This window comes from Theropithecus gelada, chromosome 10 (assembly GCF_003255815.1).
Source record: "Theropithecus gelada isolate Dixy chromosome 10, Tgel_1.0, whole genome shotgun sequence".
Classification (NCBI taxonomy): domain Eukaryota; kingdom Metazoa; phylum Chordata; class Mammalia; order Primates; family Cercopithecidae; genus Theropithecus; species Theropithecus gelada.
In genome coordinates this window covers 75,291,511-75,305,194 of record NC_037678.1, presented here as the reverse complement: position 1 = coordinate 75,305,194, position 13,684 = coordinate 75,291,511, and the positions used below count along the sequence as shown (strand labels likewise).

The window sequence follows — 13,684 nt, the reverse complement described above, 5'->3', positions numbered from 1 at the left end:
TCTCACCCTGTCACCCAGGCTGGAGTACAATGGCATGATCATAGCTTACTGCAGCCTTAACCTCCCAGCCTCAAGCAGTCCTACCTCAGCCTCTCAGGTAGCTGAGACTATAGGCACACACTATCATGCCTGGCTAATTTTTTCTTTTTCTTTTTTTGAGACAGAGTCTCGCTCTGTCACCCAGGCTGGAGTGCAGTGGCACATTCTTGGCTCACTGCAACCTCCGCCTCCCAGATTCAAGCAATTCTCCTGCCTCAGCCTCCCGAGTAGCTGGGATTACAGCGTGTACCACCATGCTTGGCTAATTCTTATATTTTTAGTAGAGATGGGGTTTCACCGTGTTGGCCAGGCTGGTCTAGAACTCCTGACTTCAAATGATCCACCAGCCTCGGCCTCCCAAAGTGCTAGGATTACAAGCATGAGCCACCGAACCCGGCTAATTTTTAAATTTTTTGTAGAGACAGAGTCCCACTATGTTCCTTAGGCTGGTCTTGAGCTCTTGGGCTCGAGTGATCCTCCCACCTCAGCCTCCCAAAGTGCTGGGATTACAGGGATAAGCCACAATGTCTGGTCCATTTTATTTCTTTACGTGAAAATAGTTTCTTTACATGAAAATGTTACTGTTTTCACATAAAGAAATAAAATGTAAAACAAGCAAAAAGCCCGTAAGGATATAGATTATTTGAACTACATAAAAATTCATATATTAGGCAAGAAAGACAAAAACCAATGAGCTGCATTTTCATGGAGCTAAAAGGCCAGTTAAACCCAAGAAAAAGTAAAAGGAAGAAAGTAAAAAAACTAAGCATGATATCAATGAAATAGAAAATAAATGTATAATAGTAAAAATTATTGAAACCAAAGCTGGTTCTTTGGAAATATTAATAAAATTGATAAATCTCTAGAAAAACTAATCAGGAAAAAGAGGAAAGAAAATATAAATTACTAATATCACTAATGAAAAAGGGATATTATTAAAAATCCTATAAACATTAGAAGGTCACAAAGAATATTATGCATTTATGGCAATAAACTTGAAGTTTTGGGTGAATTACATAGATCCCTAAAAAAAAAAAAAAAAAAAAAAGTATATCAAAACTGACACAAGAAAGGGCATTTATTTAAAAAAAAAAAAAAAAAACAGCTTAACATTGTACTTTCTGGTAATAGATGGAAAGCTTTCCCCTAAGATCAGAACACAATAAGAATGCCCACTTTATCACTACTGTTCAGCAGTGTACTGGAAGTTCTAGCCAGAATAATTAGACAAGAAGAAGAAGAAGTAGAAGGCATCTAACTAGAAAGAAGTAAAACTATCTCCATTTGCAGATGATGTGATCCTATATAGAGAAAATCCCGTAGGATACATACACACACACACAAACTACTGAAGCAAATAAATTCAGCAAACTTTCAGAGTCCAAGATCAACACACAAAAATCAGTTGTGTTTCTGTACATCAACAATGAACAATCTGAAAAGGAAATAAAGGAAACAATCCCATTTACAATAGCATCCAAAAGAATAAAATTTTAAGGAATAAAGTTAACCAGGGAAGTGAAAGACTTATACCCTGAAAACTACAAAACATTGCTGAAAGAAATTAAAGACCTAAATAAATGTAAAGGCACCCCATGTTCATGGATTTATATAGTCTTTATAATATAGTTAGTGTCAATATTCTCCAAGGCAATCTATAGATTCAGTGCAATCCCTATCAAAATTCCAATGGCCTTTTTTTACAGAAATAGAAAAAGCAATCCTCAAATTCATTTGGAACTGGGGCCCCAAATAGCCAAAGCAGTTTTGAAGAAGAAAAACAAAATAGAAGGAGTCACACTTCCTGATTTCAGAACTTCAAAAAGCTACTGTAATCAAAAAATTGTGGTACTGGTATAAAGATAGACATATAAACCAATAGAATAGAATTGAGAGTCCAGAAATAAATCCAACATCTATGCCAAATTAATATGCAAACAAGGGTGCCAAGATCATTCAATGGGGAAAGAATTGTTTCTTCAACCATTGGTACTGGGAAACTGGATATTAACATGTGAAACATTTGTACATCAAAGGACATCAAGAAAGTGATAAGGCAACCTACAGAATGGGAGAAAAATATTTGCAAGTCATATCTGATAAGGGTTTAATACCCAGAATATATTAAAAGCTCTTACAATTTAACAGCAAAAAGACAACCCAATTTAAAAATGGGCAAAAGATTTAGACAGCTCTCCAAAGAAGATACACAAATGGCCAAAAAGCACACGAAAAGATGTTTGACATTATTGGTCATGAAGGAATTCCAGGCCGGGCACGGTGGCTCACGCCTGTAATCCCAGCACTTTGGGAGGCTGAGGCGGGTGGATCATGAGGTCAGGAGATCGAGACCATCCTGGCTGACACGGTAAAACCCCGTCTCTACTAAAAATATAAAAAATTAGCCGGGTGTGGTGGCAGGCGCCTGTAGTGCCAGCTACTCGGGAGGCTGAGGCAGGAGAATGGCGTGAACCTGGGAAGTGGAGGTTGCAGTGAGCCTTGATCGCTCCACTGCACTCCAGCTTGGGCGACAGAGCAAGACCCCATCTCAAAAAAAAAAAAAAAAGGAATTCCAAATTAAAAACACAATGAGATACCACTTCACACCTACTAGGATGCTGTAATCAAAAACAGAAAAATACTAAGTGTTAATGAGAATGTGGAGAAATAAGAACCTGCATATATTGCTGGTAGGAATGCAAAATGATGCAGCTGCTGTGAAAAAGAATTTGGTAGATCTTAAAAAAAAAATTTTCTTTTATTTTTTTTTTTGAAACAGAGTCTCGCACTGTTGCCCAGGCTGGAGGGTAATGGCACAATCTCAGCTCACTGCAACCTCTGCCTCCCGGGTTTATGCAGTTCTCCTGCCTCAGCCTCCCAACTTAGTTGGGATTACAGGCTCCCACCACCACACCCAGCTAATTTTTTGTATTTTTAGTAGAGATAGGGTTTCACCATGTTGGCCAGACTTGAACTCCTGACCTTGTGATCCACCTGCCTCAGCCTCCCAAGGTGCTGGGATTGCAGGCATGAGCCACCGCACCTGGCCGGTTCTTCAAAATATTAAACCATGTGACCCAGATTTTCATTCCTAGGTATATACCCAAGACAAATGAAAATATATGTCCACACAGAAATGTGTACAGAAATGTTTCATAATAGCCAAAAGCTATACACAACCCAAATGTCCATCAACAGATGAATGGATAATTGTATGTACATACAATGGAATATTATTCAGCCGTAAAAAGGAGTGAAGTACTGATACATACTACAACCAGGATGAACCTCAAAAACATGCTAAGGTGAAAAGCCATACACAAAAGGCTGTATATTGCGTTGTTCCTTTTATATAATATATCCATAATAGGCAAATCTATAGAGTCAAAAAGCAGATTAGAGGTTGCAGGGGATAGAAGTAAGGGGTAATGGGGAGTGATCACTGAATGGGTACTAGGTGTTTTTGGAGTGATGAAAAGTTTTCAAACTAGAGATAGCTGGTAGATGCACAACATTGTGAGTACACTACTTACCACTGAATTGTATACTTTAAGGTGGTTAGTTGTAATATGAATAACAATCAAAGAATAAAAATTTTAAAAAGGAAAAACTGGGGCTGGGCATGGTGGCTCATGCCTGTAATTCCAGCACTTTGGGAGGCCAAGGCAGGCGGATCACCTGAGGTCAGGAGTTCGAGACCAGCCTGGCCAACATGATGAAACCCCATCTCTACTAAAAATATAAAAATTAGCTGGATGTGGTGGCACACACTTGTATTCTCAGCTACTCAGGAAGCTGAAACAAGAGAATCGTCTGAACCTGGGAGGCGGAGGTTGCATTGAACCGAGATTGTGCCACTATACTCCAGCCTGGACGACAAAGCAAGACTCTGTCTCAAAAAGAAAAAGATACAAGAAACTGAAAATATGAATAATTATATAATAAGAAATGAGGCAGATCACGAGGTCAGGAGATCGAGACCATCTTGGACAACATGGTGAAACCCCATCCCTGCTAAAACACAAAAATTAGCCGGGCAGGCGTGGTGGCATGTGCCTGTAATTCCAGCTACTTGGGAGGCTGAGGCAGGGAAATCCCTTGAACCCAAGAGGTGGAGGTGGAGGCTGCGGTGAGCTGAGATCACGCCATGGCATTCCAGCCTGGCGACAGAGCAAGACTCCGTCTCAAAAAAAAAAAAAAGAATGTATTTTGGGCCAGGTACGGTGGCTCATGATGTAATCCCAGCACTTTGGGAGGCCAAGGCAGATCACGAGGTCAGGAGTTTGAGACCAGCCTGGCCAACTTGGGGAAACCCCATCTCTACTAAAAAATACAAAAATTAGCTGGGCATGTTGGTGCATACCTGTAGCCCCAGCTACTCAGGAGGCTGAGGTAGGAGAATCACTTGAACCCGGGAGGTAGAGGTTGCAGTGAGCGAAGATCACACCACTGCACTCCAGCCTGGGTGACAGAGCAAGACTCCGTGTCAAAAAAAAAAAAAAAAGAGAAAAGAAATTGTATGTATTTTTAAAACATTCCCACAGTGATATTTTAAGCCAAGTAACTGATCCAAACATTTAAGGAAAAAAGTACCACTCCTATATGACACTTCCAGAGAATAAAAGTGGAACAAATACTTCTCAACTCATTTCATGAGGCCAGCATAATTTTGATTTCAAAGCCTGACAATGATATTATGAGAAAGGAAATTATAGACCGATCTTTTCATCAGCAAAATATTATAAATCAAATCCAGGGATCTACAAAAAAGATAGAATATTACAACCAAATGAAGTTTGTTCCAAGAATGATTTGAAAATCAATCAATACAATATAGCACATTAATAGTATAGTATCATAAAGCATTGATAAAGTTTAATACCTATTCATGATTTTTTTGTAAAATAAACTAGTACTACAAGAGAACTTTCTAAAATTTGAAAGGGTATCTACAAAAAAAACTAAAGAAAACATCGTACTTAATAGTGATGTATTTATAGGGACATTCACTATCACTTTTATTTAGCATCATACTGGAGGGCCTAGCTAGTCAGTGCAAAAAAACAGGGAAAAAAAGAATAAAAGAAAAGTGTATTTAGAAAAGAAGTATATAAAGATTATAAAGGCAGGATTTAAATTGTGATTATATGCAGACAACATAATTATGTACATTAAAAAATCCAAAAGTTTTTACAGAAAAACTATTTAGAATTAGCAAGTCACCAGATACAGGATCAATATACAAAAATTACTTTTTTCCATATAAGTAGCAAGAAATAATTAGAAAATAAAAGATTTTTAAAATACTATTTACAGGAGCATCAAAAATTACCAAATGTCTAGGAGAAATGTGTGAGAGAGACATTAAAGCTGTAAATAAAGAAATAATGTTCTTAGGTTAGAAACTCAGTCTTGCAAAAATGTCGGTTCTTCCTCAATTGATCTGTAAATTTCATACATTCTCACCCAAAATCCCAAGAGGGTTTTTTTTTTCCCTTTCTGGTGGCAATTGAAATCTATATGGAAATGCAGAGAACCAAGAATAGCCAAGCCAGTCATTAAAAAGAATAAAAGTTGAGGACTTTTACTACCAGACCCCAAAACTTGTTTTAAATCAACAATATTAAGAGAAAGTACTATTTACCAGGCACCCATATCTGAAGTTCTAAATACTTTTCTCCAGTAAAAGGAATTAGGGTTCCTTGGAAGAAGTGGCTAACCCCGGGACTGGAACACAGAACATATAAAATGAGCCTGAAACATCTTTTGGTGCCAGTAAATAAGGAAATGCATGGGAAAGGATGGGGGCTTGTTGAAAGAACACAAGAATCAGCCTGAAGGACTCAGGCCAATCAGTTTGAGCAACAAAAAGTAGTGATCATATTGAACTGTAACCCATAGATTAAAACCAATATCCATGAGTCTAGACTGATAGAAATAAATAATTGCACAAATAAATGAGGAAAGCACATCTGTTCCCATAGATTAAAACCAATATCCATGAGTCTAGACTGATAGAAATAAATAATTGCACAAAGAAACAAGGAAGCACATCTCTTCACATAGATTAAAACCAATATCCATGAGTCTAGACTGCTAGAAATAAATAATTGCACAAATAAATAAGGAAGCACATCCTTCCTTATAGAAGAACTCCAGTTAACAAATGTGCAAGGAATTAGAGAACTACAAAACCACCATTAGAATTTAGGCAAACATTACAGTAATTATTGCAAGCAAGGTGCATGCTAAAATTGGTGGGCAAAAGCTTGAGAAAAAAATAGAGGATGTGTAGAATTTCAGCATATCTCCCTCAAGATATTTATCAGTTACAGAGGAGAAATTAACAGCTTTACAGTGGAGAAACCCAGTGGACACTGTCTTAATCTTAAATTGAAATCTTCAAATTCCACCAAGAAAAAGTGATCATACTTAATATGTCAGAATCTTGAAAGACAAGGAAAGACTAAGGAACTCTCAACAAATTAGAGGTGGCTGGCCAGGCACGGTGGCTCACGCCTGTAATCCCAGCATTTTGGGAGGCTGAGGTGGGTGAAGCACGAGGTCAGGAGATCTAGACCATCCTGGCTAACACGGTGAAACCCCCTCTCTACTAAAAATACAAAAAAAATTAGCCGGGTGTGTTGCTGGGCACCTGTAGTCCCAGCTACTCAGGAGGCTGAGGCAGGAGACTGTTGTGAACCCAGGAGGCGGAGCTTGCAGTGAACTGAGATCATGCCACTGCACTCCAGCCTGGGTGACAGAGCGAGACTGTCTCCAAAACAAAAAAAACAAATTAGAGGTGGCTAAGGAGACATAGCTAGATGCAAGGTGGGATCCTGGATTGGATCATAGAACAGGAAAAGGACATGAGAGAAAAAACTGGTAAAATTCAAATAAGGTCTGTAGTTTAGTTCATAATACATCAACGTTACATCAATACTAATATATCAATGTTAATTTAATGGTTTTGATAATTGTACTCTGGTTGTATTAAATGTGGACATAGTATATACAACTATGGTTATATAAATGTGAAAGCTGGTAGAAAGGTATATGTGAATTCTATTTTTTGCAACTTTTCCGTCTAAAATTATTTCAAAATAAAAGTTTTTAAAATAGCATGATATTGACATAAGGTACATTGGTTGCTTGGTGTTGATATAACAAAGTGCCACAAATTGGGCAACTTAAAACAGAAATGTAATTTCTCACAATCGTGAAGGCTAGAAAAGTTCAAACTTAAAGTGCTGGCAGAGTCATGCTTCCTCTGGAGGCTCTAGGAGAGAGTCTTTCTTGCCTTTTCCTAGCTTGCAGGGAGTACCAGAAAGCCTTGGCATTCCTTGGCTTGTAGCTGCCTCACTTCAGTCTCTGTCTCTGTCTTCACATGGCCTTCTTTTCCGTCTGTCTCTGCGTATCCTCTCTTCTTCTTCTAAGGATAGCAGTCAAATTGAATTTAGGGCTCACCTTAATCCAATATGACCTCATCTTAATAAACTAATAATCTGAAAATACCCTATTTTCAAATAAGGTTATATTCTGAGGTTCCAGTTTGACATGAATTGGGAGCTGAGGGGGACACGTTCACCCCAGTCAGTATACAAGGATAGGCAAATAGACCAATGGAGCATAATAATAGCAGCTCTAGAAATAGACTCACATATTCGATACATCTGATTTACAACAGATGTGCCACTGCAGTGCAGTGGGGAAAGGGGAGAATCTTTTCAATAAATGATGGTGAGGCAAATGAAAATCTATATGAGGATAAAAAGCATCTGGACCCCTACCTCACAGCATACATAAAGACCAATTTCAGATGGATCATAGACCTATATTCTATAGGTAAAACAACAGATTGTTTTCACAACATGGGAGAATATCTTCATAGTCTTGGGATAGGCAAAGATTTCTTTAATGGGACACAAAAAGAACTAACCTAATTGGGAAAAGTTGATAAATTAGACTTACTTAAATTTAAAATTTTTCAAACTTAACCTGCAAAGATGTGAACACCTAGAACTCTCGTGAACTACCCATAGGAGTAAAATTGTTATGAGGTTGTTTTTTCTTTTTCTTTTTCTTTTTTTTGAGACAGGATCTCACTTTGTCCACCCAGGCTGGAATGGGGTGGCACAGTCCCAGCTCACTGCAGCCTTCACCTCCCAGGCTCAAGCAATCCTCCCGCCTCAGCCTCCTGAGTAGCTGGGACTACAGGCCACACGCCACCATGCCCAGATAATTGTATTTTTTGTAGAGGTAAGGTTTCGCTGTGTTGCCCAGGCTGGTCTCGAACTCCTGGGCTCAAGTGATCCTCCTGCCTCAACCTCCCAAAGTGCTGTGATTATAGGCAGGAGCCACTATGCCCAGCCGGGGTGAGTACTTTGATTTTTTTTTTTTTTTTTTTTTTGAGACAGAGTCTCACTGTATCACCCAGGCTGGAGTGCAGTGGCATGATCTCGGCTCACTGCAACCTTCACGTCCAGGGTTCAAGTGATTCTCCTGCCTCAGCCCCCAAGTAGCTGGGATTACAGGCATATGTCACCACGCCTGGCTAATTTTTGTATTTTTAGTAGAGTTGGGGGTTTCTCCATGTTGGCCAGTCTGGTCTCAAACTCCTGACCTCAGGCCATCCGCCTGCCTCGGCCTCCCAAAGTGCTAGGATTACAGGCGTGAGCCACAGTGCCCAGCCTTGGTGTGGTACTTTGAACCAGCAGTTCTACTCCTGGGTATATACTTAACAGAAATGAGTGTATATGTCCACTAAAAGACATGTAGAATTTGTGTATCAGCTTTATTAGTAATACCCTCAAACAGGAAGTAGTTAAATATTCATCAGCAGTAAAATGGATAAATAAATGATACTATATTCATACAATGGAATACTGTATGTCAGTCAGAAAGACAATTACTACAACCATATGGAAGAATCTCACAAGGCATTGTAGACTGAAAGAAACCAAACACAAACGAGTGTATACCAAATGATCCATTTACCTGAAGTTCAAAAACAGATATAATTAGTCTACAGTATTAGAAATCAGGATAGTGCTACCTCTGGGGCATGGATATTGATTAGGAAGGGTCATTTTAGAGGGCCCAGATGTGCTGGAAATGTACCATGTCTTGATATGAGCAATAGTTATCCTGGTATGTACATTTTTTAAGATTTTGAGCAGTATACTTAAGGTTTTTATACTTCATTGGATGTATGTTATACTGACATTTTTTCTAATTAAGAAAAAATATAAATATTATTGAAATAAGTAGACTGTCAGTATAAAAAGAATTGAGTCATCTTACGTTGGGGTAACATTTCATGGTTCCCTGGTCACTTTCACATAACATGTTAAGAGATACGTCATTTGGGTGCATTTCAGGGTAAAGGTTCTAATTTATATCATTTGAGCCATAAATGATATAAATTAATACCAAAACCAGCAGCTTTTTATTTTTCTTCAAGTTACTATGTTTGAAATCTCAATATTGCATTGCTAATTTCTGTCTTTTAGGCTAAGACATCAAGCACACAAAGAATTTTATGCCTACAAACAGGTGAGAAATTTAATTCAGTTTGGCTTTGAGTTTTTTTTTCTCCAAAAAAACTGAGAACTCTGATTTCCACTCATACTTTAAACTGGGACTGAATTTACTTGTGTTCATTTTAGCATCTCACCGCCAATTTGCAGTATAATATATCAACTTCATTTTCTTTTTTTTTTTTTTTTTTTTTTTTTTTTTTTTTTTTTTTTTTTTTTTTGAGACGGAGTCTCGCTCTGTCGCCCAGGCTGGAGTGCAGTGGCCGGATCTCAGCTCACTGCAAGCTCCGCCTCCCGGGTTCACGCCATTCTCCGGCCTCAGCCTCCCGAGTAGCTGGGGCTACAGGCGCCCGCCACCTCGCCCGGCTATTTTTTTGTATTTCTTAGTAGAGACGGGGTTTCACCGTGTTAGCCAGGATGGTCTCGATCTCCTGACCTCGTGATCCACCCGTCTCGGCCTCCCAAAGTGCTGGGATTACAGGCTTGAGCCACCGCGCCCGGCCAACTTCATTTTCTTAAGTATTATTCTCTTATTTTATAAGCATTACTTGAAGCTATGGAAAGTTCAAATGATATAATATAATTTAGCAGGAAACTTGAGCCAACAGTTTGCTAAAGAGAAATGCTATATAGCTTGTAATTCTTAAAGTTACTGTCAACTTAATGGAGTTCTGAGATACCATTAAGTGAAATTTTTCCTTCCTTCTTTATTAGAAGACATAGTTCCTCGGAGGTGACCAGCTGTGTTACAGTGATCTCATCTACTGCCTTTTGTACTTTAAATGTTAACTCATATTATCCACTAGAAGTCTGCAAACTTGGATCATAGCTGTTAATGACCTAGTCCTTCACTGATTTTGTCTTTAAGTTAATACACTTATCTTTTCTTCAAGGCCAAGTAAAATTATTTTTTTCTTCCATTAATATTTTACCACTAACACCAAACAGGTGGCCTAGATTTTCCTTGGGCTCTAAGCATGAAAATCTTATTTTTTGTTACTCTTAGCATTCTTCTTGGGTACAGGGGAGCTTCAGCTTCTTTGAGTCTTTAACCTTGCTGACACTGATGTTATGGAACTGTAACACTTCAGAACTGCCTATCTTGTTTTTGTTTGTTTTTGAGACGGAGTCTCACTCTGTCGCCAGGCTGGAGTGCAATGGCGAGATCCTGGCTCAATGCAACCCCCGCCTCCCGGGTTCAAGTGATCTCCTGCCTCAGCCTCCCAAGTAGCTGGGACGACAGGCACCTGCCACCACGCCCGGCTAATTTTTATATTTTTGGTAGAGACACCATGTCACTATGTTGGCCAGGATGGTCTTGATCTCTTGACCTCATGATCTGCCTGCCTTGGCCTCCCAAAGTGCTGGGATTACAGGTGTGAGCCACCATGCCCAGCCAGGACTGCTTATCTTTCTGTTCATCTTTTGTCCTTGTATCTTTGAAATCTGAGCTCATTGGCACCTTCCCTAGATGGACATACTGATGTCCTTAGGTAACCCCACACTCTCATAGGTCTCATGTGGGATCCATAATCAGAGTTGAGTATTTTAGTTTTCTAAATGAATGAATATTTTCGCCTCAGTCCTATCATAATCTTTTTTTTTTTTTTCTTTTTTTAAGACAGGGTCTCTGTCACCCAGACTGGACTGCAGTGACATGATCACAGCCCACTGCAGCCTTGACCTCCCTGGGCTCAGGTGATCCTCCCACCTTAGCTGAGTGTGGTGGCATGCATAGTTGGGGCTACAGGTGTACACCGCCACCCCCGGCTAATTTTTGTACTTTTTGTAGAGATGGGGTCTCACCATGTTTCTCAGGCTTCTATCATAATCTGTTTTGTTTTGTTTTGTTTTGAGACAGGGTCTCACTTCTGTCACACAGGCTGGAGTGCAGTGGTGCAATCTCAGCTCACTGCAACCTCTGCCTCCTGGGCTCAAGTGAGCCTCCCAAGTAGCAGGGATTACAGGCGTGCACCATCACACCTCGCTAATTTTTGTATTTTTTGTAGAGACAGGGTTTCGCTGTGTTGCCTAGACTGGTCTTAAAGTCCTGGGCTCGAGCAATCCGCCCGCCTCATCCTCCCCAAGTGCTGGGATTACAGGTGTGAGCTACTGTGCCTGGCCACCTATTATGATCTTGACAACTTATAAGATATTTGTATGTAGGCTAACTAGAAAGTAAAATTGGCCTTTGCAGTCACTTAAGTGAAACTGACTGATAAAACTAGTCAAGTCACAAGACATACAGTAAATTTGATCTTTAAAATATACTGGATAGGAAATTTAGTATATCCCTATGAGACCTGATAGTAGCTTCTAGTGTGATTTCCGAAAACAGGATTTACCCTCAAATCCATTTTTAGTTCAGGAATGTAAGACACCAACATTTAGAAGTTTTCCCCTCAAATTTTACTTGCCTATTTTCTTCACTTTAAGATGAAATATACTCTAATAAGCTATATTTAGTCTCAGAGTTTTTTCTTAAATAGCAAACTTCCTTCTTATCACTTGGCATTCATTTTAACTACTGTCTCGTCACCATGGAGTCAAAACTTTCAAAATTAAGATTGACTTTTTTTTTTTTTTTTTGAGACGGAGTTTGACTCTTGTTGCCCAGGCTGAAGTGCAATGGAGCGATCTTGGCTCACTGCAACTTCCGCCTCCCGGGTTCAGGTGAATCTCCTGCGTTAGCCTGCCGAGTAGCTGGGATTACAGCCAGGCGCCACCACGTCCAGCTAATTTTTGTATTTTTAGTAGAGACAGGGTTTCACTATGTTGACCAGGCTGGTCTCAAACTCCTGACCTCAGGCCATCTATCTGCCTCGGCCTCCCAAAGTGCTAGGATTACAGGTGTGAGCCACTGTGCTGGGCCAAAATTCCTTTTTTAGGAGAATATTGCATCATTGCTCAGGTTAAAAAAATGGGGCTAAAATGATCTGTCTCAAACTGTAAAAGAAATTCTCTCCAATATTGAGTATGAGGGAAATGAGCCATATATACAAAATAAAAATATGTGTGCATATGAAAACTATTTAAAATTATAGATTTAAATGGGCATAAGAACATACTTTTTTGTCTTACAGGTTATATTAAAAGAGAAAGTAAAAGAATTGAATTTACATGAGGTAAGTTGATGATAAGTAAATCTTCTTGTTCCATTTTCTAGTAGCAGTGGTATGCTGTGGTATGTTTAAACACTTTTATTTTCAGTAGTTGAAAAAAATAGGCTTATTTTGATTGGGGTAATAGAATATTTCAGGATGAGGTCACATAAAAATCAATTGTGTGAAGGCTTTACGAGAGTAGTCTAACTGATACTTTTAATAGTGATGACACCATTATAAAGTTTCATAGCAGTAGGGATGCTGCTTGCTGCCATGCTGTATGAATAGGAAACAGATATGTTAGTTTTTCTACTCAAGATGAGTATATACTAATTTCCCCACTGAAAATGTTCCCAATATTTCTTTATTACCAGTGGTACAAAAAAAGGGAGCAATTATCTCATGGGGGTAGGGATTTAAGAAGGTAAGACATACGGAATAGGGGAAGAACACATATGTAGAGATATGAATTCTTGGGATTGTTTAGCTATTCAGTTGCATGGTTGGGTCATAGGTGCTTTGTAACTTAAGTACAAACTTGGGTGTGTATATCCTGCTGTATACATTAAGATACATAGCCTGTAAGAATTCTTTTTAATTCTATTTCTTGTATTGCCTCTGACTACAAATATTCAGAATTTTTATTTTTTGTCACCCTTTCCTTCTCCCTTTCTGGGTTTTCTAATTGGTATTTAAAGCAAGGACTTGAAAAGCTGTGCATTGCAACAGCTGTGTCATATATAGCCTAACTGTGGTGAAGCTAAATTGCCAGTCTCTTCAAAGAAAGTTAATTTGTTAGGTTATTTGAATAATAATAAAAATAATCATATTATTGTTAAATATTTGAAATCATCTATTGGTCCTTTGCTCTTTCTGCATATTTTTCATCAAAGAGTTGATATATTTCTGTTTAATAGCATTTTAGACCTCACCTTGGAGAGACAGGGTCTCACTCTGTTGTCCAGGCTGGAGTGCAATGGCGTAATCTTGGCTCACTGCAAA

The 13,684-nt window shown here is 38.9% G+C and overlaps 1 protein-coding gene across 3 annotated transcripts in view; it reads left to right on the top strand.

Annotated features, from left to right (window-relative positions):
* Positions 1 to 13,684, top strand: part of RNF24 (ring finger protein 24) — a 94,683-nt gene that overhangs the window by 62,664 nt on the left and 18,335 nt on the right. For all 3 annotated transcript variants that reach the window (XM_025398751.1, XM_025398752.1, XM_025398750.1), the window contains exons 3-4: positions 9,552 to 9,594; positions 12,662 to 12,703. In XM_025398751.1, the coding sequence (XP_025254536.1) occupies positions 9,552 to 9,594; positions 12,662 to 12,703 (85 nt within the window). The remainder of the gene's footprint in view (positions 1 to 9,551; positions 9,595 to 12,661; positions 12,704 to 13,684) is intronic.